Raw genomic sequence first — 26,448 nt, 5'->3', positions numbered from 1 at the left:
CATATAAGAAAATAGCCGAAACCGGTTTGGCTCAGTGGATAGAGCGTCGGCCTTCGGACTGAAAGGTCCCAGGTTCGATTCCAGTCAAGGGCATGTACCTTGGTTGCGGGCACATCCCCAGTAGGAGATGTGCGTGAGGCAGCTGATTGATGTTTCTAACTCTCTATCTCTCTTCCTTCCTCTCTGTAAAAAAATCAATAAAATATATTTAAAAAAAAAAGAAAATAACTTATCAGTTACGTAATATTAAGATTTATAATAATAAAAGATATATAAAAATAATTGCATTTTATTTTATTTTAAAAAAATAAACTTTATTGAGTAATTACCACTTTTTTGTTGTTGTTGTTAATCCTCACCCGAGAATATTTTTTTAGAGAGAGTGGGAGGGAGAGGGAGAGACACAGAGAGAGAAACATCAATGTGAGAGAGAAACGTGGATTGATTGCCTCCCATATGTGCCCTGACTAGGGCCAGGATCGATCCTGTAATTGAGGTATGTGCCCTTGACCAGAATCAAACCCAGGACCCTTTAGTCTGCAGGCTGGCACTCTATCCACTGACCCAAACCTACAAAAATAAATGTTTAAAAATATTTGTATTTTAAACACCTGGTTCTGTCTCTCCTCTTAAAGCCATAAAATTTTGTAAATTTTTTTTTGAGAATTAGATTGATTAGAAAGGAAAGACCTGTGGTAATACAGTTTTTGTATATCTTGTAATTGGGGTATGTCACCCGAAGAACGATGGATTTTTAAAAAATATATATTTTATTGATTTTTTACTGAGAGGAAGGGAAAGAGATAGAGAGTTAGAAACATCGATGAGAGAGAAACATCGATCAGCTGCCTCCTGCACACCTCCTACTGGAGATGTGCCCACAACCAAGGTACATGCCCTTGACCGGAATTGAACCTGGGACCTTTCAGTCCTCAGGCTGACTCTCTATCCACTGAGCCAAACCGGTTACGGCAAGAACGCTGGATTTAATTTTTTTTTTTGGCAAACATTCAACTACCTGTATGCTTTCCTTTATTAATTTTTATTATAAACATTATTTAACTTAATTTAAAAAGTATGGAAATTTGAGACATTTAAAAACATACATAACACCATCAGCTAACATAGCCAATATTAATATTTTTGTGTATTTACATATCCTACAAATTTTCTTGATAAATACCATGCACTGTTCTAGGATATAGTAGTAAACATCACTGTATGTACCCTTGTGGATCATACAGTTACTGGAGAATATAGACATTAAGCCAGTATAACAGGTATTTTGAAAAGGTAGCCATAGAGTGCTTTGTGCCTACGTAAGTAAATTATAGGCAGTTTAGAGTAGTTCCCACTCCCCTCTACAACATGAATAAAGAAAGAAAAAAGGGGGAGGAAACCCTGCTTATTAGGTATAAGGCACTAAAAGGAAAACAGAAATAGTGTAGAAATAATTTTCCTTTCCCTAGTTGTATACCCCTAATCCAAGGTAGGGGCTTTTATCACTATCGTTGACTAAAGTCATGATGTCTTTCTTAGATGAGGATTTGGCTGCACTGGGACCTCATATTAAGTTTCTTTCTTGTTGTTGTTAATCCTCACCCAAGGCTATTTTTCCATTGATTTTCAGAGGGAGTGGAAGTGAGAGGGAGAGACACACATTTATTACTACTTAGATTATTTTCTTATTTCTTTTTTCCTCTATTCTCTTTCCTCTATTCACATTGAGAAACATCAATGTGAGAGAGACACATCGATTGGTTGCCTTCTGCATGTACCCTGACCAGTGCCAGGGTCGAGCCTACAACCAAGGTACAGGCCCTTGATCAGAATCAAACCCAAGACCCTTCAGTCCGCAGGATCCACTGAGCCAAACGGGCTAGGGCAAGTTTCTTGATCTTTGGGGCCAAATCAGCTGTTAAAGTATCACCTGAACAGGCCCAGATGTGCATTGTAGTAGCTCCATCATCTCATTGAGACTCAGATCTTAAAAGCATGTTCTCATGTAGCTCTGTAAAAAAGAGGTTGTTTTTTTCTTCTTTCATTTTAAGTCTTAATGTCACATTTAATTGCTAATTTGGCTGAAAATATATTTCTAGATTGTAAAATAATTGACTCACAATTTTAAAGGCATTGTTTCATTTAATGTGATCTTTTTCTCTCTTTGGAAGCTTTTAGGATTTTCTCTTTATCCTTTATTTTCTTGAATATTCTTGATGTGTGGTTTTCTTTTGTTTCACTTCAGGTCTCTGTGGTCCTTTCTTTAATCTGCAGACACATGACTTTCAGTTCTGGGAAATTTATTACTACTTAGATTATTTTCTTATCTCTTTTTTTCCTCTATTTTCTTTCTACCACTCTGATTTTTCAAATGTTAAACTTTCTAGACTGTATTCTCAAATTTTATTTTTTCTATTTTCCATGTCTTTGTTTTTTCTTTTACTTCTTGATAGATTTCCTTAACATTCTCTCCTAGCCTTTTAATTGAAATTTTCCAAGAGTTTTCTTTTGACACAGACAATATACTATGTTTATTTTAGCCAATGTAGGGGAAGGAAAGGTTTTTTCTCGACACTTTTTGGGTCTTTGGCCAGGTCTGCAAATTAAACTGACAAAGATTAACGGAGAAAACATACAAATTTATTTAAGTTTAATGTGATAGGGGATCCTTCTTAAGAAAACAAAGACATGAGTATTTTATACTATGTTTGATGAAGAGTGGACAGTTAACAAGGAATAGGATAGGTTAAAGAGTATGAGGTAATTGTAGTAAACTGAGGGAAACTTCGCAAGGCCTGTTTGTGGGCTTCTTGGTGACTCTTCGTCTTTGTCCATAAGGATGCTCCTTTCTTCTGGGTTTAGGGAGGGCACATCTCATGAAGGTATTATGACCTGTTTCAGGAGAAAAGGGTTGTGGGAGAGGGTAGAGTGACATTCCTGCTCTGCCTATTTTAAACTCCTTTAGCTTAAAGTGGTCAATATGGCAAAGTGCTGTATTTTGGGGTGGCATGTCCTGAACCCCATCACCAACAGTTTTTCCTCTCTGTAAAACACAATGGGGAGCATAGAATACATAATATTCTGCACCTTGACCCTGATTTTTTTATGCTATTCTTCAGTATTAGAAATTTAGTACATTTGTACTGAGCATTGGTGAAACCTTTTTTTAAGAGGCTATTTATTTATTATTATTTAGTTATTTATTTTTAAATAATTCTTTATTGTTGAAAGTATTACATAAGTTCCCGTTTTCCCCCCATTGACTTCCTCCAATCCCCCCACCCCTTTAAGAGGCTTTTGATGAACATATTGCTAAGGTGCTTTTGGGTATAATGTAAATATGAAACAGGTTAGATTCTATTGCGGGATACCCCACTTAATCTTTTTAGTATTCCAGTAGTTTAATGTTTTGCCTACTTTGGTGTATATTTTATTTTATTATCCGTATGTATTATTTAAAAGCAGAATTTAATCCTAGTTTCCAAATAACCTGGACAATTTTGTGGAAAGTATTTACAATAAAAGTAGAGGCTTAAAAGTGCATTTTGTATTGTTTAAAAAAATGACTTGCATTGACTGTCCATTAGTGATGACTTTTAAATATTGTTAATGAATGGTATCATCAAAGAATGGTATTTTCAACTTGTGTTTTGGGATTTGTCTTATGGAATATATCCAGTATCTTATTCTTGTGAAAAGGCCAGTTGTGAAAAACACAGATGCTTTTTTTTCCCTTTTTTAATATATTTTTATTGATTTCAGAGAGGAAAGGAGAGGGAGAGACAGAAACATCAATGATGAGAATCATTGATCGGCTGCCCCCTGCACGCCCCCTGCTGGGGATGGAGCCTGCAACCCCGTCAGTGCCCTTGACTGGAATCAAACCCGGGACCCTTCAGTCCTCAGGCCAACACTCTATCCACTGAGCCAAACCAAGTAGGGCCAGAATGCTTTTTAATGTTGAACTTTCTTGTCTTCATAGTAGCGTTTTTGTATTTATTGTATAATGTAGAAAGATTTTATTATGTAAGATACTTCTAAATCTATTATTGGTCTCTCTGTATAAGTGAAGAATGATCTGTTCAGCAGTTTCTTTTCGGTACTTGAGTTAATTTAAGAATGAACTTCACCCTTATACATTTTGGACAGCAAATGTTAAGTAATAAAAAATTAACTTGATTATAAAAAATGGGTGCAAAATATCTGGTCTTAAAATGTTTAGATTAGGAGACATGAATAGAAGATACTGAAAACATTTGACTTATTCTGTCATACTTTGAGGATTCATTTGTCTTCTGTCTAGCATTATCTTAACTATAAGCAGTAATTCTTTTTTTCTACGTTAGGTGGCAGTAGAATATTGGCTTGTAATACACTGATAAAATATGCTGGAAGCAACATAATGTTAAAATTGTTATTTCTGTTTAATGTTCTAGTTCAGAAAACAAACTTGGTTATTCAACAATAAGAATTTCTTACCCAAAAGAAGTCTAAATATTTGGTTTGTTAATTTGAATTTAGGAATACCATTTCTGACTCTGTAAAACAGATTCCTTTCCTAGTTCTCTAGTTTTTGTGTAACTAAATTTTCCTAATTTCATTGAGCATTTTTGAGAATTTAGATGATAACTCATGAGATGCACTTCTACTTCTCTGAAGAATGATGTTACTTTAAAAAAATATTTTTATTGATTTCAGATAGGAAGGGAGAGGGAGAGAGAACTAGAAACATCAATGATGAGAGAGAATCATTGATTGACTGCCTCCTGCACACCCCCTACTGGGGATTGAGCCCTGCAACCTGGGCATATCCCCTTTAATCAGCAGGCTGACGCTCTATCCACTGAGCCAAACCAGCTAGAGCTGTGTGATGTTACTTTTTAATGTCACTGGACATCACATGATAAAGCAGCAATTACAGATTACCAGCTGGAGTTTGCAAAGTATTTTAATAAGCTCAAATGGCATGTAATGAGGTGTTCTGAAAGTTTTTTTCTTTTTCTCTTAGTTTAGGGCAGAACCCCTATTGATTGAAAATCTATTTTTGGTTCTCCTTTTCTCAAAGCAACTATTCTGGGTCTAGAAACTTGACTTCGATTGAAGGAGTTCCTGAGTAAGGAGATTTTAAAGAAAATTTCCTCTGTAATTTAGCCATCAAATATTTCTGGGCCTGGAATGTGCTGTATCTGCTTTGTACACAAAGGTGAATGTCACAGTCCCTGTCTTAAAGTATCCTATATCATATGGTAAATACCATAAGAAAAGTGTAAATGATGTGTTCTGTCTGAATGGATCCTTATTTTAAATTACAGAAATATGAAAAATCAAGTTGTTGTTTTTCCTAATAAAACACCCACCACCCACTATCAAAGTATCAGTAGTATAATGTTATATTGAAATGTGATAAAAATTTTACACGTCTTAATTTATGGGAAGCTATATATTGGATAGTATTACTTTTATTAATATGTGTCTCAGTGGTAAATAGTCTATTTTAATAATTATACAATATTCATTTAAAGCGAAATATCAAATTTATGTTTTTTTACTTTTCTTTAAAAAATTAATAAAGCTTTAATACCTAAAAAATAAAACACCCACATTTTTTGGCTTTGTTTTAACTCAGATTATAGTTTTTATAAATTTTGACTATTATGGTTTATCTTTAATAAAGTTTTATTGTAATGAATTCCTTTTTTAAAAAAGCCATATTATGCTAAATTGTAAAAATTTTGGAATGGGTTGTGTTATGTGTGCTTTATGTATAATTCACTTTTAAAGTCTTTTTATACCAGTATGGGATTATTCTCTGTCATGACATCTGATCGTGGTATAGCTCTATTCCACAGTTTTTTTCTTTTTTGTTAATCCTCATCCAAGGACATTTTTCCATTGCCTTTTTTTAGATAGAGCAGATAAAAGGGAGGGAGTGGGGAGAAGAGATAGAAAGGTATCAATGTGAGAGAGACACATTGATTGGCTATCTTCCACACAAGCCCCCTAGGAATTGAACCTGTGACCCTTCAGTGCATGGGCCGAGACTCTAACCACTGAGAACACTGGCCAGGGCTCTACAGACCTATTTTTATTTATTTATGTATATTTTTATTGATTTCAGAGAGGGGGAGGGAGGAGGGAGGGAGGGAGGGAGAGAGAGAGAGAGAGAGAGAGAGAGAGAGAGAGAAATATCAATGATGAGAATCATTGATCGGCTGCCTCCTGCATGCCCCCTACTGGGGATTGAGCCTGCAACCCAAGTATGTGCCCTTGACCAGAATCGAACCCGGTTTGCAGGCAGACACTCTCCACTGAGCCAAACCAGCTAGGGCCAGACCTATTTTTAAACAAAGAAGCTGCCATTTATGAAATGCCTTAATTTCCATTTTGTTTATCCTGAGCATATGTTACTTAAGAAATAAACAAATCATTTACAAATCATTTATCATTTATTTAAAATATGCTTATTTATTCAAATGAACATTTATCGAGTACTTGCTCTGTGTCAATTCTTGTGCCTGGAACTGGAACATCAATGAACCAGATAATTTTCCTCCCTCCTGGACTTGACATTGAAGGGAGGCAGGGGTATCCTGACAGTAAACAAGAATATGTGCATAAAGGAACGATGGCCGAAAATGTATTCATTATTTACATAGTCCTTCCTCTTCCTCTAATAATCTTTTTTGATCTCTTAAAATCACTAACATTTACCTGAGATAATGAATTTCATATCATTAGTATCTTTGATTTCCTTTAAAGAAACCCAGTAGATTCCACTTACAATCAAGGTAATAAATGTTAATATATTAATTTTATATTTGATGTTTAGGATGCATCTCCTAGTATATTGTTTTTATCATCCAGAGTTGCTTAGTATGTAGTAAATTCCTTGATATAGAGGTATGAAGCAACTTAAATTTTCTATTGAAATTCCATACTGAGGTTTCTACTCCCACACATCTAATTTACTTTTCTTTATATTATATTTAATTAGAGGCCCAGTGCAGGAATTCATGCATGGGTGGGGTCTGGCCGGCCTGCCCCAATCAGGGTGGATTGGGGCTGGGCCTGTGGGGAGGAGGAGAGGACGGTGGGAAGTTGGCCAGCTGGTCCACCTTGATGGGGCCTGATCAGGACCAGGCCAGCTGTGGGGAGGGTCCACGGGTGATTGGCTGGCAGGCCCCGCCCCCGATCAGAGTTGGGGGGCCGATTGGGAGCGGAGCTGGCTTGGGGGAGGGGCCACGGACCGATTGGGGTGGTGGGGACCTATCGGGGGCGTGGCCGGCTGTGCGGGAGGGGTTGCAGGCGGTTGGCTTTTTCACATATCATGGATATTTATTATTTCAAAGTCCCAAAGCTATTCGAGTATTTTGATAACCAAAAATACACTGCACCAACTCAATCTGGAAGAAAAAAATACGGTCCTGCCTTTCTTGGCAACAAAAATTTTATAGGTGACAAAAATAGTAGCAGGCCTCTAGATAAACCTATTGGTAGAGTTACAATTAAAATACTGCATTCCCTTAATGTTCAGTTAAAAATAAAATACAAAGCAATAGTACACAAAGCATGATGCTTCTAAGATAATTCATTAGTATCTATATTTTAAAATGTTAACAAGGATGCAGGTTTCCACCAAAATACTTAATAATGTGTTCCTATAGCACAGCCAAAAGAGATGCACACACATCAGTGGTTATCATCACTGATGTAAATATGAACACATCCACACACCTCCTTCCCTTTATCCATCCTTCTGCCCCTTTACTGCTAGCCTAATGAACAAGTCCTGATGTCTGTTTCTGAGATGGTTTAACAATTTCATGTCCAAGATGTCTCTTTTGTATCAATTATAATTAAAAGATACTTACAAATTGGTTAATTCACTAGCTGTACTTTTTTTTTAAATCCTCACCTAAGGATATGTTTTTCATAGAGAGAGAGAGAGAGAGAGAGAGAGAGAGAGGGAGAGAGAGAGAGAGAGAAAGAGAGAGAGAGAAAAGAGAGAGAAAACATCAATTGTTTGGTTGCCTCCTGTACATGCCCTGACCCCGGGGGATGGAACTTGCAACCCGAGTATGTGCCCTGACTGGCAAACCCACAGCCCTTCGGTGCTCAGGATAATGCTCTAATCAACCGAGGCACACTGGCCAGGGCACTAGCTCTACCTTTTTTTAAAAAATATATATATATTTTTTATTGATTTTAGAGAGGAAGGGAGAGGGAGAGAGAGATAGAAACATCAATGATGAGAGAGAATCATTGATTGGCTGCCTCCTGCACGTCCCCTACTGGGGATCAAGCCCACAACCCAGGCATGTGCCCTTGATCGGAATTGAACCCTGGACCCTTTAGTCTGCATGCCGACGTTGTTCTTTCCTGAGCCAAACCGGCTAGGGGTAGCTCTACTTTTTTATCATACATTGTCAGTTACCTCAGGACATCTAAAAAGCTCATGTTGCAAAATAAAGAACAAACCTTGTCCTCAATAAACACAGGTTCTTGACAAAAATGCACATACAGATCTATGGTTATAACCTAAAGCTCTCTTTTAGATATGGGGATACCAGCAAAGAGCCATTCCCTTCACCCTTTCTCTTCTCCCTCCTCCACCATTTCTTTTTTTTAAAATATATATATATTTTTTGATTTTTTACAGAGAGGAAGGGAGAGGGATAGAGAGTTAGAAACCGATGAGAGAGAAACATCGATCAGCTGCCTCCTGCACACTCCCAACTGGAGTATGCCCGCAACCAAGGTACATGCCCTTAACCGGAATCGAACCTGGGACCCTTGAGTCCGCAGGCCAGTGCTCTATCCACTGAGCTAAACCGGTTACAGCAGTGGCACTAAGTTTTGAAATTTATGAAAAAGCATAAAGTAGTGTAAAATTTCAGAGTAATGTTATTGTGAATGAGCTGTTTGGCTGAAGATAGACTACAAAGCTAAAATAATGATTCATTTAATGAAATTTACTTAGTGCTTATTATGGACAACACATTGTACAGTTTTAATATGTTAAACCAAGTCTGGATACTAGTATCTAGGCACTGAAATTATGCCATATTTCATCAGAGAGCTAATTAATTTTACTCTCTTATTTTAAAACTAGAGACCCGGTCCACGGCTTCATGCACTGGTGGGGTCCCTTGGCCTGCCTTCGTCTTCTCGCAATCCGGGACCCCTTGGGGGATGTCGGAGAGCTGGTTTCAGCCCAATTCCCACAGACCAGGCCAAGGGACCCCACCAGTGCATGATCGGGGCTGGGGAGGGACTATGGGATGGCTCCAGGGTATGTCCAGTCCATCTTGCCTAGTCCCTCAGCAGCAAGCTAACCTACCATTTGGAGCATCTCCCCCCTGGTGGTCATAGCGACTGGTCGAACGGTCAAACGAATGGTTGGACACTTAGCATATTAGGCTTTTATTATATAGGATTTTTATTTTTTTATTTTATTATTTCACCACTATAGTACTGGATTTTTAAAATTAGGTTATAGTTATTGACCTAGAATTTGAATGGCATGACTTTTTTAACAGTAGCTTTTCTGATATTTGATATTTGCAAAGGGAATATTTTTATACTTCTGAAGAGTTTATTCTCATTACTGTCACTTGATGACCCTTTTGTGAAACTTATTCATTGATTATGAATCATTCAAATTATGATCTGTAGTTAAGAAGCTACCGTTTTCTAGTTATCTACCAAATTCAAAATTATTACTTTTTTTGTCATTATAGTCTGTTGCATCTGCAGACATGGATTTCAACCAGCTGGAAGCATTCTTGACTGCTCAAACCAAAAAGCAAGGAGGGATCACATCTGATCAAGCTGCTGTCATTTCTAAATTCTGGAAGAGTCATAAGACAAAGATCCGAGAGAGCCTGATGAACCAGAGCCGCTGGGACAGTGGGCTTCGGGGCCTAAGCTGGAGAGTTGATGGCAAATCACAGTCGAGGCACTCAGCTCAGATACACGCCCCTGTTGCTATAATGGAGCTGGAAATAGGGAAAAGTGGACAGGTGAGTTCAACTTCAATCAATTTCCCATTTTAAACTATGTTTTCTCTTACATGTTAGCAATACATTCAAATTGATTTTATGTAATAGTTTTCTTTGCAGAAATAGTGAGAAAAGAGTAAAAGAACCTGTTTCTTAGAATCCCACTTCAGAGAGGGACTCATCTAAAAATTTGGATACTCCCAATTATGTATAGAGTCTGGAAACCAGCCTCAGCGTTCTGGCAGCTATGGCAGAAGAACAAAATGGGGCAATAAGCCCTGGCCAGCGTTGCTCAGTGGTTGGAATGTTGGCCCTGTCGGCTGTGAACCAAAGGGTCTTGGGTTTGTTTCTGGTCAAGGGTATGTTACTGGGTTGTAGGTTCCCTGCCCCGATTGGGGCGTATGTAGGAGACAACCAATTGATGTGGCTCTTTTACATCGATGTTTCTCTCCCTCTCCCTCTCCCTCTCCCTCTCCCTCTCCCTCTCCCTCTCCCTCTCCTTCTCCGTCTCCCTCTCCCTCTCTTCTCCCTCCCCCTCTCCCTCTCCCTCTCCCTCTGTCAACATCCGCATCACTCTTCTCCCTCCCCCTCTCTCTCCTCTCTCTCCTCCTCCTCCTCCCTTCCACTCTCTCTAAAATCAGTGGAAAAAATATCCTCCAGTGAGGATTAGCCAACATTTTTTTTTGAAATGGGGCAATAAGTTGATTGTACCGAAGTTGCCCACTACTTCATTTTGGTTAGATCTCAGAATTCTTTGCATTTGGTCAAAATCTACAAGGTGATGATTGAGATCCTAAATAAAGATCAGGAATTGAGATTAAACAACAAAAAACAAAACTATCTCACCTAGTCGTCTTTATAGGCAGTCAGGTATAGGAGACAATATCTTAAGTACTGTAATGTATTTATTGTTCCTAAAGATTCTAAGTGTGCTATCACTGTCATTGAGTCCACCAGTAATTTTTTATTTGATCTTGATTATTTACAAAACACTGCTGCTTTTTCCTTCAGCCATTATAGCAGATAATTTTAGCATCTACATGGTTTTCCTTGAACTTATTTGGTTTGTACTCCAGTTAACTGCCAGATCAGACTTTTAATGACTTGGTATGTATATCTTTTGGGGGAAAAAAAAGCAGCAACTTATAATTAGAAAGAGAAAACCCAGATCACTGAATTAGCTAACCAGACTTCTTTTCAGATAAATAATGAAATATGTGCTTCTGTTACATTCTATAATAGAAATGTATTATTTTCTTCTAATAATGAGAATATTTTTTAGCTGTCAGGTTTCCTCTTATATTCCCTTCTTGAATTTCTTAGAATTTTTCATTGTCTGTAGTTCCGTAATGACTTTGTTTTTAATTTAAAATATAATTCCTTTTAAAAAATGTAATTCTTCTTTAAAATACATATATTTGGAGGAACTTTTATTCAGTTATTATAAAATAATGCGATTGCCTTTGTTGACTTTGGTGTGTCTGACCTTAAAGTCCATTCTCTTAACCATTGTGTTATATGGGCTTCCTTCTTTTGTTCCTAGACCAAAAATCTGATAGATTAGCAAGGTACGATAAGTACACTTAGATATTTCACCAGTAATTTGTACAGGCTATTCATTTAAAAAATATATGTTTTTATTGATTTTAGAGAGAGAGGAAGGGACAGGGGGAGAGAGAGAGAGAGAAACATCAATGTGAGAGAAAAACAATTGGCTGCCTCCTGTCTGCACCCTGACTGGGGATTGAACCCACAAAACTTGGGTATGTGCCCTGACTGGGAATTGAACTGGTGAAGTTTTGGTTCACAGGATGATGCCCAACTAACTGAGCCATACCAGCCAGGGCCAGACTATTCATTTTTTATTATAGCAGTAGTGGTTATTTTATTTTGTCTTAAGTATTTATCATTTGGGTAGGATTATGAAAATATACATATTTAAGACCTTTCTAGAAAGTTTTTTTTTTTTTTTAAATATATTTTATTGATTTTTTACAGAGAGGAAGGGAGAGAGATAGAGAGTTAGAAACATGGATGAGAGAGAAACATTAATCAGCCGCCTCCTGCACATCTCCCACTGGGGATGTGCCTGCAACCCAGGTACATGCCCTTGACCGGAATCGAACCCGGGACCCTTCAGTCCCCAGGCCGACGCTCTATCCACTGAGCCAAACCGGTTTCGGCCTTTCTAGAAAGTTTTTATAGTACTTCCTAATTGCTTGAACTGGGGTTTATAAATAATACTAGAAATTAGTGCACGGGGCAGGGTTCCCCTCAGCCCAGCCTGCACCCTCTCCAATGTGGGACATCCTTCTCACAATACTGGACTGCTGGCTTCTAATCATTCACCTGCCTGCCTGCCTGATCGCCCCTAACTGCACCCCTTGCTGCCTTGGTTGCCCCCAATTGCCCCCACTGCTGGCCTGGTCACCCCTTACTGCCCCCCTGCCTGCCTGGTTGCCCCCAACTGCACACCCCTGCCGTCCTGGTCACCCCTAACTGCCCCCCCTGCTGGCCTGGTCGCCTCTTACTGCCCCTGCTGCCGGCCTGGTCACCCCCAACTGCCCCCCCCCCCCCGCCAGCCTGGTCACCCCTCATGGCCCCTCTGCCGGCCTGGTCGCCCCACGTAGCCTGCTTGTTCAGTCGTTTGGTCGTCCCTCACTAATCCCCCTGCTGGCCTGGTCGTAGGCAGCCATCTTGTGAGGGCATGAGGGTTATTTTGCATATTACCTCTTTATTATATAGGATGTGCCTTTTGATTTTAGTAATTTATACACCATCTGAATTTTGGGTATACTGTCACAGGGATTTTTAAATCTGCTTTTAAATCTCTGTGGTTTTTCCTTGACCTTGTTAGCCAAAGTGGCAAAATGTTTCTTTTTCATCGGAATGATTTTCATCAAATTAGTAAATCTACTACTACAAATGATGTGTTGGCTAGCTCCTAACAAATTTATATTTCCAAACTGGATTTCTCTTCTAAATTTCATTTATATATTTATGACATAAATATATATCTGGAAAACTCTACTTAAGTGTAAAAAGGTATCAAAAATGGAATATGCTCCAAACTAAGTTCCTCATATGCCTTCCAAACCTATTCGTCCTGCATTTTTTTCTCATCTTAGTGGCACCTCCATTCTTCCAGTTTATATCCTCTCTTTTTTATCACACCCACATCCAATTCATCATTAAATATTGCTGGGTTTAATTTTAAAATATATCTAAAATTTGACTACCTCTTACCACTGCTCATTATGTTTAGATCACTATCACTTCTAGGTTATAATAACATCCTCCTAACTGATTGCTCTGCATCTGCTTTTTAGCTTCTTCTCAACACATAGAAGTGTATCAGTAGAGTAATTCTGTTAAAGCACAAGTCAGAAAATGTATTCATGGTTCTCATCTCACTCTAGTCACTGTCTCAATCAGGTTTTTTTTTTTTAATATATTTTTTATTGATTTTTTACAGAGAGGAAGGGAGAGAGATAGAGCTAGAAACATCGATGAGAGAGAAACATCGATCAGCTGCCTCCTGCACATCCCCTACTGGGGATGTGCCCACAACCCAGGTACATGCCCTTGACCGGAACCGAACCCGGGACCCCCCAGTCCGCAGGCTGACGCTCTATCCACTGAGCCAAACCGGTTTCGGCCTCAATCAGGCTAATAGTGCTCTTCCTTACTCAGTCTACGTTAGCTAGACACATATTCTCCTTACTTATTCCTAGAACATGCCAGGCATGCTTCCTCTTTAGGATCTGTCCATTTGCTATTCCTTTCTCCTAATTGGTCTTCCCTCAGATATTGGCATAGTTACGTTTTCCACTTTCCTGAGATCGTTTTAAAAAGAAAATTCACACCAATAAGGTTTTCACTGACCACCTCTCTAAAGGTTTAGTTCTCCACTTACTGCTTTATTTTAAAAAACTTTATTGAGCTATACTTTTCATACAGTAAACTGTACCCCTTTGAATTGTGCAATGTGAAATCACCATGACAGTCAAGAGACAGTGTTCAGCACCCCCTAAAAGTTTCCTTATGTCCTCTCTTCACTCTAGTTCCTTTGCAACCACTAATCTACCTTTTGTTATCATAGATTAATTTTTCTCTGCTTTATTTTTTCTGTATGGCACTTATTACTACCTAGCTTGCTATATACAGTTGACCCTTGAACAGCAGATTTGAACTGCGTGGGTCCACTTCTACCTGGATTTTTTTTTTCAGTAAATTTACAGTCAGCCTTCCATATCCCTGGGTTTTGCATCTGTGGTTGGGACTCTTTGGATGTGAAGGACTGTGGACATTGTTCTACATCATCTATATATGTAAAAGCCTAAGTGACCGCACTGACCACCAGGGGGCAGATGCTTAACACAAGAGCTACCCCTAGTGGTCAGTGTGCTCCCACAGCCAACCTCCTGCGGCCCCTCCCCCCTCCCGCCCCCCCCCTCCCCCCCCCCCCGGAAAACTTAAGAAATCCGGAACCCCTTCCCCCAAGGCCCGCCCCCCATTGGCCCTGACTGGGGTGGGCTGGCTGGCCAACTTCCCGTGTCCCCTTCCCTGGGCCTGCCCACCCCAATAGGCCTGAAGGGGCGGCCTCTCCCCCCAGCTGGTTGCCCCGGGGCCAATCGGGGTAGGTCAGCCGGCCAACCTTCCATGGTCCCTCCCACTGGCTGGCCCGCCTCAATCGGCCCCGGGCCCTGATTGGGGTGGGAGGCAGCCCCGATTGGTCCTGATCACCGGCCAGGCCAAGGGACCCCACCCATGCACGAATTTGTGCATCGGGCCTATAGTACTTCAATAAAAAGATTTAAAGAGGGAGAGAAAGATATGTGTCTTTGCAAACTTGTTGACTCTTTGAGAACAGGGCTTTGGCACTGCTGAAGTCCTTATTGGCTTCTGATTAGTAACCTGCCAACAGGCAGCCCCTGGTTTTGGATTTCTTTCAGATTTTTGCTGTTCCGGCTCTCTGGTTCTATTCTTGTGGACAGATGGGGATGATTGAGAGGAAGCCAGGAAATCAAGCCTTAAGAGGACTTGGAAATGATTTTTGGATGTCAGTGCTTTTTGCTAAACCCAGGGTGACAGTGTATCTTGCCCAGCAATGTTGAAACTGCTTGTGTTTGTCTAGTATTTGTGTACTAGTAGGTTGACTGTGGGCTGCATTCCATGCCACTGCTCTACTACCAAGATGCACATAGAAAGCCTCTGCCTTGAGCCTGTTTTTAGCATTTGTTCTTTATTGTGTGTAAAATATAGCATAAAATTTACCATTTAATCATTTTAAGTGTACAGCTGAATTAAGTACATTCACAATGTTGTGTAAACATCATTGCTCTCAATTTCCAGAACTTTTTCATCATCCCAAATAAGAACTCTATACCCATTAACCAGTAACTCCCCATCCCCACCTTTTTCTGGCCTCTGGTAACTTCTGTCTATTTTGTGTATCTGTGAATTTGCCTAATCTAGGTACCTCATATAAGTGGAATCATACAATATTTGCTCTATTGTGTCTGGCTTATTTTGCATAGCATAATGTCTTAAAATTTATCCATATTGTAGCATGTGTCAGAATTTCATTCCTTTTAAAGGCTGTATCATATTCTATTATATTTATATAGAGGCCCGATGCACATAATTCATGCAAGGGGATTGGCCCTTGCAGCCCTGCCTCGGCCCTCACAGCCTCAGTTTTGTCTGGAAGGTCATCTGGAAGGTCGTCTGAATGCTCGTTCAGCTGTCCAGTCTAATTAGCATATTAGCTCTTTATTATATAGGATATATATATTTATATTTATATATATATATATACCACATTTTATTTATCCATTAATATGTTGATGGACATTTGAGTTGTTTCCACCTTTTGACAATTGTGAATAATGTTACTATCCACATGAATGTACACATATCTGTTTGAGTATCTGCTTTTCATTCTTTTGCGTGTATACCTAGGAGTGGAATTGTTGGATCATATGGTTATTCTATGTTTAACTTTTTGAGAAACTGCCAAACTATTTTCCACAGTGGCTGTGCCCTTTTGCATTCTTTCTGACAATGCATGAGGGTTCCAATTTCTGCACATTTCATCAACATTTGTTAATTTCTCTCTGTGTTTATAAATTGCATTCCTAATGGAATGTGAAGTGACTCTTTGAGTCAAGGACATTAATACCTTTTATATCATAAAGTTTATCACATTACCCTTTGTATTAAGGTGAGGGATGAAAACATCACCATAGAAGCAAAGTTGAAGGATATATCTAATATCTATATAGTTTGCCTTCTATGGCCATAAGTGTTAAGTGCAGAAATAAATTCCATAGAAAAGAATGCTATATGCTTTAAGTCATGCATACTTCAAAAAAAGAGGTTGTTGGAGAGGGGCTTAGTAAAGGGTAAAGGGTATCAAATATGTGGTGATGGAAGATTTGACTTTGGGTGATGGGCACACAGTGCAATATACAGATAATGTATCATAGAATTGTACATTTAAAACCAGTATACTTTTTTTTTTTTTTTTTTAAATATATTTTATTGATTTTTTACAGAGAGGAAGGGAGAGAGAGAGAGAGTTAGAAACATCGATGAGAGAGAAACATCGACCAGCTGCCTCCTGCACATCTCCCACTGGGGATGTGCCCGCAACCCAGGTACATGCCCTTGACCGGAATCGAACCTGGGACCTTTCAGTCCGCAGGCCGACGCTCTATCCACTGAGCCAAACCGGTTTCGGCAACCAGTATACTTTTTAAAAAAATTTTTATTTATTGATTTTAGAGAGAGAGAGGAAGTAGAGAGTGTGAAAGAGAGAGAAAGAGAAACGTTGATTTGTTGTTCCACTTATTTTTGCTTTCATTAACTGCTTTTTGTATGTACCCTGGTGGGAGAAAGAACCCACAACCTTGGCGTATCAGAAGGACTCTCTAATCAACTGAACTTCCCGGCCAGGGCCTGATACTTTTTATAGATGCAGTCTCTCATTGTTTGGTAGTTTTCTCTATGCACTCTTAGTCATCTCCACCCTGGTTCTCCTCCAAATTTAAAGTTTATTTTCAAAGGTAAATTAAGTTTGCAGTTTGCTTTCTATTTGGCACTTGGGAATAATAAACTTGACCTTCTGGTTAATTACTGCTCAAACCCTGAATGGAAAGTTTGTGCTGGTATTAAAAACAACAACAACAACAAAAAACCCTGGCTGGTATAGCTCAGTGGTTGAGTGTGGACCTGTGAACCAGGAGGTCATGGTTCGATTCCTGGTCGGGGACATGCCCAGGTTGTGGGCTTGATCCCCAGTTGGGGGCATGCAGGAGGCAGCCAATCAATGATTCTCTCTCATCACTAATGTCTCTCTCTCTCTCTCTCTCTCTCCTCTCTGAAATAAAACAACAACAACCCCCCCCCCCCACACACACACATATTAATAAACCCAAAAGACTTCTTTGTTTTATGAGCTTTGTGTGTATGCCTATGGCAGGGGTGGGGAACCTTTTTTCTGCCAAGGGCCATTTGTATATTTATAACATCATTCTTGGGCCATACAAAATTATCAGCTTAAAAATTAGCCTGCTATATTTGGTCAAACATTTAATTAATTTACCCCTAATGCCTTGGCAGGGCCAGACCAAATGATTTCTGGGGCCTTATGCAGCCTGCGAGCAGGATGTTCCCCACCCTTGGCCTATGGCAATAGTCCTTTGACAGAAGCACACAGGGTAGTGATATTATAATGGTGTACTCAAGTAGGTATGGACAGGACGTTTATGCTTTACTCAGTACACTTATTTATGTTTTTAAATCAAGTGCTGTTGCCTCTGCTTCTGTTTTAGATGTCAGTCCATCAACAGCGTATGCTGTTCACTATTTACATTTCAGAAATTGCTCAGAAACCTTGAAATGATCTTTTACTTTTGCCAGCTGTTTCTCCATGTTAGTGTTCCTAGAGCCTGTGACCACTTTGGAGAGATTTGGCTGGCTCTTCTCTTGGCACTGCCCCCCACCCTGTTCTATTTAACTAGACTAGCTCATAAGATGTCATCCATGTAAGATTTTACTTAAATTTTATTTGAAGAAAGGTATCTGTATTTAACTTTGGAATTAAATGGCTTAGCTAATGTTTTTATGTCAGAAATGTAAATGAGGGGTGGTATTACCAAAGAAATGAAATGCTTTCCCCTTCCTATCATATTACACAGTGCATGGGAGTAAATCATTAATTAGTATAAATCTTTTGTGGTCAAGATCTTTGGAATGGTACATTTGGCATGTAACTTTTACTTCCATCCTATATAATAAAAGGGTAATATGCAAATCAACTGAACATGGAACGACGGATCTCTATAATGCACACTGACCACCAGGGGGCAGGCGCTCAATGCAGGAGCTGCCCCCTGGTGGTCATTGCGCTCCCACAGTGGGAGTGCTACTCAGCCACAAGCCTGGCTGATGGCTGGCGAGGACAGCAGTGGTGGCAGGAGCCTCTCCCGCCTCTGCAGTTGAGCTAAGGATGTCCGATTGCAGCTTAGGCCCGCTTCCTTGCAGGGAGCGGGCCTAAGCCGTCAGTTGGACATCCCCTGAGGGCTCCCAGACTGCTAAAGGGCTCAGGCTGGGCTGAGGGACCCCTCTCCACCCAGTGCACAATGTTGTGCACTGAGCCTCTAGTCAGTATATACTTGTGACTATTGAAGGGATTCAGAACAGGCCTCCCTAAGGTGTGCCACTTTGGTATGTGAATTATTTTGAGCTGAAGGCAATTGAGACTCTGTGAGCTCACAAAAAACTTTTGCTTCTCCCTTAAAGAATTTAAATTGGGGCACTTGCCTGGCCAGTGTGGCTCAGTGGTTGAGTGTCGACCTATGAGTGAGGAAGTCACGGTTTGATTCCTAGTCAGGGCACATGCCCGGGTTGTGGGCTCAATCCCCAGTAGAGGGTGGGCAGGAGGCAGCTGCTCAATGATTGATGTTTCTGTCTCTCCCTCTCCCTTCCTCTCTGAAATTAATAAAAAAATGTATCCTATATAATAAAAGGCTAATATGCAAATTGTCCCCTTGAGAGTATGACCGACCGGGAGTTCGACCACTTTCTATGATGTGTGCTGGCCACCAGGGGGTGCCATGGAATGAAGGAAGGCCCCGGCTGGCAGCTGGCCCCGATCAGCCCTGATGGCCGGCCAGGCCTAGGGACACTACCTGCTCACAAATTTCCTCACAAATTTCGTGCACCGGGCCTCTCGTGTGTGTGTGTGTGTGTGTGTGTGTGTAAGTTGGCGGACTTGCCCATGATAAGAGTTATCACTAGAAATAACTTTTTATGACCTCTCTATAAGGCATGGCAAGTTTCTAATTAATGAACATATGATCTTCTTATTGTCTTGAGGATTAGCTTTCTACCCTCTGATGTCCCAAGGTGCCTTATTTTATCCTTAGTTCAGAATGTCATATATATCTCATTTTCCCTTTCTGTTTCTGAACCTCTCTTGTATGTGGGGGTCTCTGAGTCTCTTTGCGGAGTTCCTATATGTATATATGTAATTACATTTAGTTATATTCTCTTGTTAATATCATCTGTCTGTGTAGTTTAATTATTAGACTAGCTGAAAGAACCTAAAGGAAAGTTTCTTCTTCTTACACTATAAAAATCTCAGATATGGTTGCTGTGAGAGATGTGATTAGTTACTACTCTTATTCATACAGGGTGCCCCCCAAAATATGTACACACTTTGGTTTCCATTATTAATTTCAATGGGTTAAATCTGAAAAGAAAGCAACATCAATTGAGCTATAAACTGTTAAAGTGTGTATACATTTTTGGGGGACACCCTGTATTTAGGTAAGAATTTAACTTCATGGATTTCCCATAGGGACTGATTTAGAGAGATGACCTTTGGTGGTGGTGTTTCACACTATGTTCCTTGGAGTCATGATGATCCCTAGAAATGCCTCCAAGTTTATCACAGGGGTGGGGTAAGGGAGGTAGAGGTGAAGCTTAGGTAGAGAGGGCTCTGGCTTCAACATTATTTCAGTCAGTGCAGCTGCAACTTTATCTATTTCATTTGTGGGCTTCCACAAAGAGGATTCTGGGGCTAAAATTTGAAACAACCAGATTAGTAGAAAGATCTAGGAGTTAGGAAATCTAGGATGCAGTTCTGGCTATCCCATTTATACTAGTTTTGTAGCATTAAGCAAGTAATTTTAACTTATCTTTCTTAGTTTTTCATATGTAAAATAGAACTAATCCTGTCTACCTCATAGAATTGTTTTCAGATAGTGGTCTTAAAAATGATGAATCGGAAAGTATACTGAAGCCCTGGCTGGTGTGGCTCAGTTGGTTGTGCGTTGTCCCATGCACCAAAAGGTCCCTGGTTTGTTTCCCAGTCAGGGGACATGCCCAAGTTGCAGGCTTAATCCCCAGGAAGGGGGCGTGCAGTAAGCAGCCAATTTATGTTTCTCTCTCTCCCTCTCCCTTCCTCTCTCTCTACAAAATCAATAAAAACATTTTTTTAAACATATTTTATTGATTTTTTTACAGAGAGGAAGAGAGAAGGATAGAGAGTTAGAAACAGCAATGAGAGAGCAACATCAATCAGCTGCCTCCTGCACACCTCCCACTGGGAATGTGCCCGCAACCAAGGTACATGCCCTTAACCAGAATCGAACCCGGGACCTTTCAGTCCGCAGGTCGACACTCCATCCACTGAGCCAAACCAGCTAGGGCAATAAAAACATTTTTAATTTTAAAAAGTATAATAAAGGTACTGTTAACAATAGCAGCAATTCCCAGTAACAGGAATTCAAATAGTTTTGAATTTTGCTGTAGACTTTTTAAATAATAACTACGGACTTTCCTTTTCCAATTTTCTGTCACCTAGGGTATTTTTATCTCTTCTTTTAAAAAATAGTTTTGTTGGCAAACTTCCTTAAAATTGATTTCTAGTGGGAAACAATGACTTTATAAACATATACATACACACACACATATACAAACAAATGTATGTATGTATATCTTAAAAAATGTATATTGATTTTTTTTCACAGTTTCTAAGAATGTAAGTAGATAAATGAAGTTTAGCTTAGAAAAACTTTAGCTATCTCTGCATTCCCAAGAGGAAAAGTCCACAATGCTTGAATTTATTTTCAGTCTTTGAAGGGCCAAAAAATTGTGCCTGAAATTTGTGTTAGCACATTTCTGAATCTGATGTTAAGTTACTCTGCTTAGTTGTGTTGATGCCTTTTACTTTCTTCTTTCCTTCAAGCAGGGAATACAAGCTCCATGTTTTCTTCAGGAAACCATCCTATCCTATGTATTTGTTTAAATTCCATAGCCTGTGAAATCACAGGGACAAACATAAAGAATAGATCTCATTCAAAAATGGCTCAGTAATTGTGTTTTAGCCTTAAATAGAAAAAGTCTGAGCTTTTCTCTTTTACTTGATGGAGTATTAGAATGACTTCTCTTTAAGAAGTTGATTAGCCAATTTGATGCAAAGAGAGGAAGTGAGAATAGCATTATAGGGTTAGGTGGTGCTTGCTAATTATCCACCTCTTGCATGGCATATGCATTTTAAATATTAGGGGAATTAAGGTACTCCTTGCATCACACCACCAGCCCAAGTTACAGTTTTGAGAATAGCTAGCCAGTTTCTGGTAAATAGTTATGGACATACAGGAAAGCACAGTCCTATCTAATCTAATAATAGACAAACATGGTAATTGACCATACCTCTGCTACGCTTCCCATTGGCTAATCAGCAGGATATGCAAATTAACTGCCAACAAAGATGGCGGCCGGCAGCCACGCAGCTGAAGCGAACGTGAGGCTTGCTTGCTCCAGTGATGGAGGAAGCCAAGGTTCCCCGCCTGCCGTGGCCCAGCTCTGAGCTCCAGAAGCAACAATGTTTCAATTATAGAATCCAAACAAACCCCAGATACCTGCTTTCAGCCAGCCACGGCCTCAGAGCTGGAGCTGGGCCTCAGAGCTGGAGCCGGCTCTCAGCTCTAGTGACAGCTATAGAAGGTAAATAAATCCCAGAATAAAAAAAAAAGAAAAAAAGGAGAGGCTGGGAGCTTCAGGCACCCGCCAGCCTGAAAACGGCCCTCAGCCCCTCACCCAGACTGGCCAGGCACCCCAGTGGGGACCCCCACCCTGAAGGGGATGTGACCAGCTGCAAACAGCCATCAGCCCATCATCCAGGCTGGCCAGGCACCCAAGCGGGACCCCCACCCTGATCTGGGACACCCTTCAGGGCAAACCAGCTGGCCCCCACCTGTGCACCAGGCCTCTATCCTATATAGTAAAAGGGTAATATGCAAACTGACTCTAACAGCAGAAAGACTGGGAATGACTGGTCACTATGACACACACTGACCACCAGGGGGCAGACGCTTAACGCAGGAGCTGCCCTCTGGTAGTCAGTGCGCTCCCACAGGGGAGCTCTGCTCAGCCACAAGCCAGGCTGATGGCTGCCAGTACAGCAGTGGTGGTGGGAGCCTCTCCTGCCTCCTCAGCAGCGCTAAGGATGTCTGACTGCAGCTTAGGTCTGCTCCCTGTTGGCAAATGGACATTCCCCGAGGCTGCCGGGCTGCCAGAGGGATGTCTGATTGCCATCTTAGGCCCAGTCCCCCGGGGAGCAGGCCTAAGCCAGCAAGTGGTCACCCCCGAGGGTCCCAGACTGCGAGAGGGCACAGGCCGGGCTGAGGGACCTTCTACCCCCTAGTGCACAAATTTTTGTGCACCGGGCCTCTAGTCTATATATATATATAAAAGGCTGATATGCAAAGTGTCTCCTCAGGAGTTCAACCGTGAGACTGGGAGTTCGATTGCTCACTATGACGTGTGCTGACCATCAGGGGGTGGCGCGGAACATGGTGGGCGACCAGCAGCAGCAGTGGGGCGCTGAGGGAGCAAGGGAAGGAGGAGGCGGGGAGGTGGGGGGGAGGGGCAACTGTGCAGTGGCGATGCACGGGCGGTAAGGGAAGGAGGTGGGGGGAGGAGGGGAGGTAGAGAACCTGATTGCTGGCCAGACCTAGGGACCCTACCTGTGCATAAATTTTGTGTACTGGGCCTCTAGTCTGACAAATAATTTACCTGCCTATCAAGTATTAAATGTAAGATATGCCAGAAGGGTAGTATTTCCTATGTTCTTGAAGTTAACAAAATTAAATACCTGAAAAGAAATGTTCTTTTTTCCTTTGTTAAAACTCTTTCTACTGAACAAAAATTCTAAGAACTAAGAATTCCATAGGAATTAGGAACTTAACTGTTAAGGTATTTTATAGCACAGTAACATATTTTATTGACCAACTAGTCCTCTTGGGAAAAATTTTTAAATTCCATAATAAGCCTTAGCTGGTTTGGCTCAGTGGATAGAGCGTCGGCCTGTGGACTGAAGGATTTCAGGTTCTATTCCGGTCATGGGCACATGCCCTGGTTGCAGGCTCGTTCCCCACTAGGGGGCGTGCAGGAGGCAGCCAATCAATATTCTCTCTCATCATGGATCTTTCTATCTCCCCCTCTTGCTACCTTCCTAAAATTAATAAAAATATATTTAAAAAAGAACTCCATAATAAGTATAACAATATCTATTTATTGAGTGCTGCTTATGTGTCAGTTCTTAAATGTTGTAAGGTACATAAATGAGGAGAAAGTTTCAGAGATGTTAAACAATGTACTCAAGGTCACACAACTCAAGTATGGAGAGTTAGAGAGTCGAGCACAATTCTACCTGGTTGTAAAACTCATTTTCTTTTTCTTAACCATGTTCTCTCAGTCAAGATTCATTAATGAAACATATCTTTTACTTTTCAGAATAGTTTTCCTTTATAATTATGTCAAGTGCATCCTACTTTGCTTTTATTTTTCATGGTGAAATTAGACATAATATACCTAAAAATTCAAATTCAAAAGACTAAGTTAGGATATTTCAGGAATAAAGTTAAGGTTGGAATCTTTGGAATTATATATCACCAGCATTGATTTGCTTTGCTGAGGGCTTTAATATACCCTTGTCAACTTGCTTTTTATTTGTGCCCTATTCTTTAGTATAGGATTTTTTTCCCCTTAACCATTGATCACCATTTTCCTCTTCACACTGCTGTGCATAAACCTAAGAGATTATGAGGATCTTTTTGGTCCACACCACCAGAAACATTGTTCTTCCTCCAGATATCCATGACAAATATTAGTTAGTAGGTGCCATCATCTAACATATGATGTGCTTCAGCCTGAAACATTTTTAATTCATCGCTTTTGTTTATTTTATTTTATTTTATTTTTTAAAATATTTTTTATTGATTTTTTACAGAGAGGAAGGGGGAGGGACAGAGAGTTAGAAACATTGATGAGAGAGAACCATCGGTCAGCTGCCTCCTGCACACTCCCCACTGGGGATGTGCCCGCAAGCAAGGTACATGCCCTTGACCGGAATCGAACCTGGGACCTTTCAGTTCGCAGGCCGACGCTCTATCCACTGAACCAAACCGGTCAGGGCGCTTTTGTTTATTTTAAATGAATTATTTTACTCTCTAGATCAAAATTTTTGGATCCATGATTTTTTTAAATTAAAAATAATTCTAGTTTTCTTTGATAAATTACATTTGTAAAGTTGGTTTGTGTTTTCTTCTGCCTGTTTTATTAATAAAAGAAGTTGAATAATAACTGTTTTATGTATTTTATATGCTGGTGCTGAGGTAATGGTGCCACTGCGTAAAAACAACCCTTTAATGAATGAGATATCAAACCAATTAATATTTTTACCTCTCAGGTTATTTATGAGAAATTGAAATACCTTGTTTTATTATTAAGGCCAAACAATGCTCCAAACATGTTTTTTCTGTGAAGATTTAGACACTTGAGAAGATTGTTTAACTATCCACTAAGGAACTTTGGATTAAGGAACACTGAGTGTACAGTATTTCACCCACTAAACATACACTGTTTTACTCAAAGAAGCTAAGCCCTATCATCATCTTAAGATCTGCCTTTGGAAATACCAGCTAAGCCGGTGATACTGGGTATAGCTTTATGCAAAGGGAATAGCTTGTATCTTGGCTAGTCGGAGATTAAAAATGAGTAGCAGTTTCTGTTCACTAAAGATGCCTCTGCTTAATAGGGGGAAGGAACATGTTCTTATTCTGGGTAGCTACAATCTACAGTGGAAGAAGGGACAGTGGCTGGGGTTCTATTTAAATGCTCAGACTCCAGTTAACTGTCTTATTTCATATTTCTTAGCTGCTCTCTATTTTTTTTTTAAACCAAATCTCTTTGGAATAATTTTTAATCTCAGAAGGAAAGGTGTTTAGATTTTTGTTGTTGTTTAGTAGTATCCAATATGTAGATAGTATGTCCCTGTTTGTTCCTGACCTCTAAATTTGAGTTAACTTGAATTTTACTTCTGGAAGTTAGGTCTAACGAAGTCTACCTATCACATGATTGGAAATAGTGGCAGAATAGACTTTTCTGGAGTGTTCTCTGTCCTGGTCATATACAAGTTATTCAGTTTATCTTATGGTCTGAAATACAAGGAACCTGAAACAGATGGTAAACTGGTGTAAGAGAGAAGGTGGAGTACTATGTGATTCTTCATATGAATAGCAAGGAAGAAGCTTAAGTACTTAACCTTGAGAAACGTAACCTAATGATTTCTTTTCATCCTTTTTCTCAAATGTCCCTTAATTCTGGAGATTTTCCCCTTGACTTCCCTTTTATACCTCCCCTCTTATCCTACCTTCCATATATGTTTCTCCCTTTCCCTTTTTATAAAGCCACCCTATTTGGCATTGCTTGTCTGTTATCTATGGGTCTGTTTCACCAGACTTTAAGGGCCATGAAACTAGGAATTATGCTATTCTTTTTTTAAAAATATATATATTTTATTGATTTTTTTACAGAGAGGAAGAGAGAGGGATAGAGAGTTAGAAACATCGATGAGAGAGAAACATCGATCAGCTGCCTCTTACACACCTCCTACTGGGGATGTGCCCGCAACCAAGGTACATGCCCTATGGCCGGAATCGAACCTGGGACCTTTCAGTCTGCAGGCTGACGCTCCATCTACTGAGCCAAACCAGTTAGGGCTATGCTTTTCTTATTCATTGTTGAATCACAGGTCCTTATGACAGTATCAGGTATAGTGATACCAAATATAAACTTACTACATTAATGAGCAAATGAATGGTCAGCTGTTATGAGAGGTGATTCTCTCATCAAAAAGGAGGTTAAATTTTAAAAGGCTTTCCCACTTTTTACTTTTGTAATTTCACTTTTCGGATATAAAAGTGATAAAACTAATGTTGGAGAAAATTTGAAAGTAGAAAAAAGGGAACTCTCTAGTAGTAATCTCTACCACCCCAATGAAGTTGCTAATACTTGGTATATTTCCTTTCAGTTTTCTATGGGCCTTTAAAAATAAATCCTTAAACATAATGTATGCATTATACAATTC

General features: G+C 40.0%; 1 protein-coding gene across 4 annotated transcripts in view; it reads left to right on the top strand.

Moving 5' to 3' along the window:
- COMMD1 (copper metabolism domain containing 1) overlaps positions 1-26,448 on the top strand; it is a 72,485-nt gene that overhangs the window by 3,455 nt on the left and 42,582 nt on the right. For all 4 annotated transcript variants that reach the window (XR_002826891.1, XM_014446932.2, XM_023746466.1 and 1 more), the window contains exon 2: positions 9,741-10,022. Coding sequence is in view for 3 of the 4 variants with exons in the window: in XM_014446932.2 (XP_014302418.1) it covers positions 9,741-10,022 (282 nt within the window). In the remaining variant the exon portion in view is untranslated. The remainder of the gene's footprint in view (positions 1-9,740; positions 10,023-26,448) is intronic.

Source organism: Myotis lucifugus, unplaced genomic scaffold, assembly GCF_000147115.1.
Source record: "Myotis lucifugus unplaced genomic scaffold, Myoluc2.0 scaffold_6, whole genome shotgun sequence".
In the NCBI taxonomy this organism is placed as follows: Eukaryota; Metazoa; Chordata; class Mammalia; order Chiroptera; family Vespertilionidae; genus Myotis; species Myotis lucifugus.
This window is presented reverse-complemented; position numbering and strand designations above follow the sequence as displayed.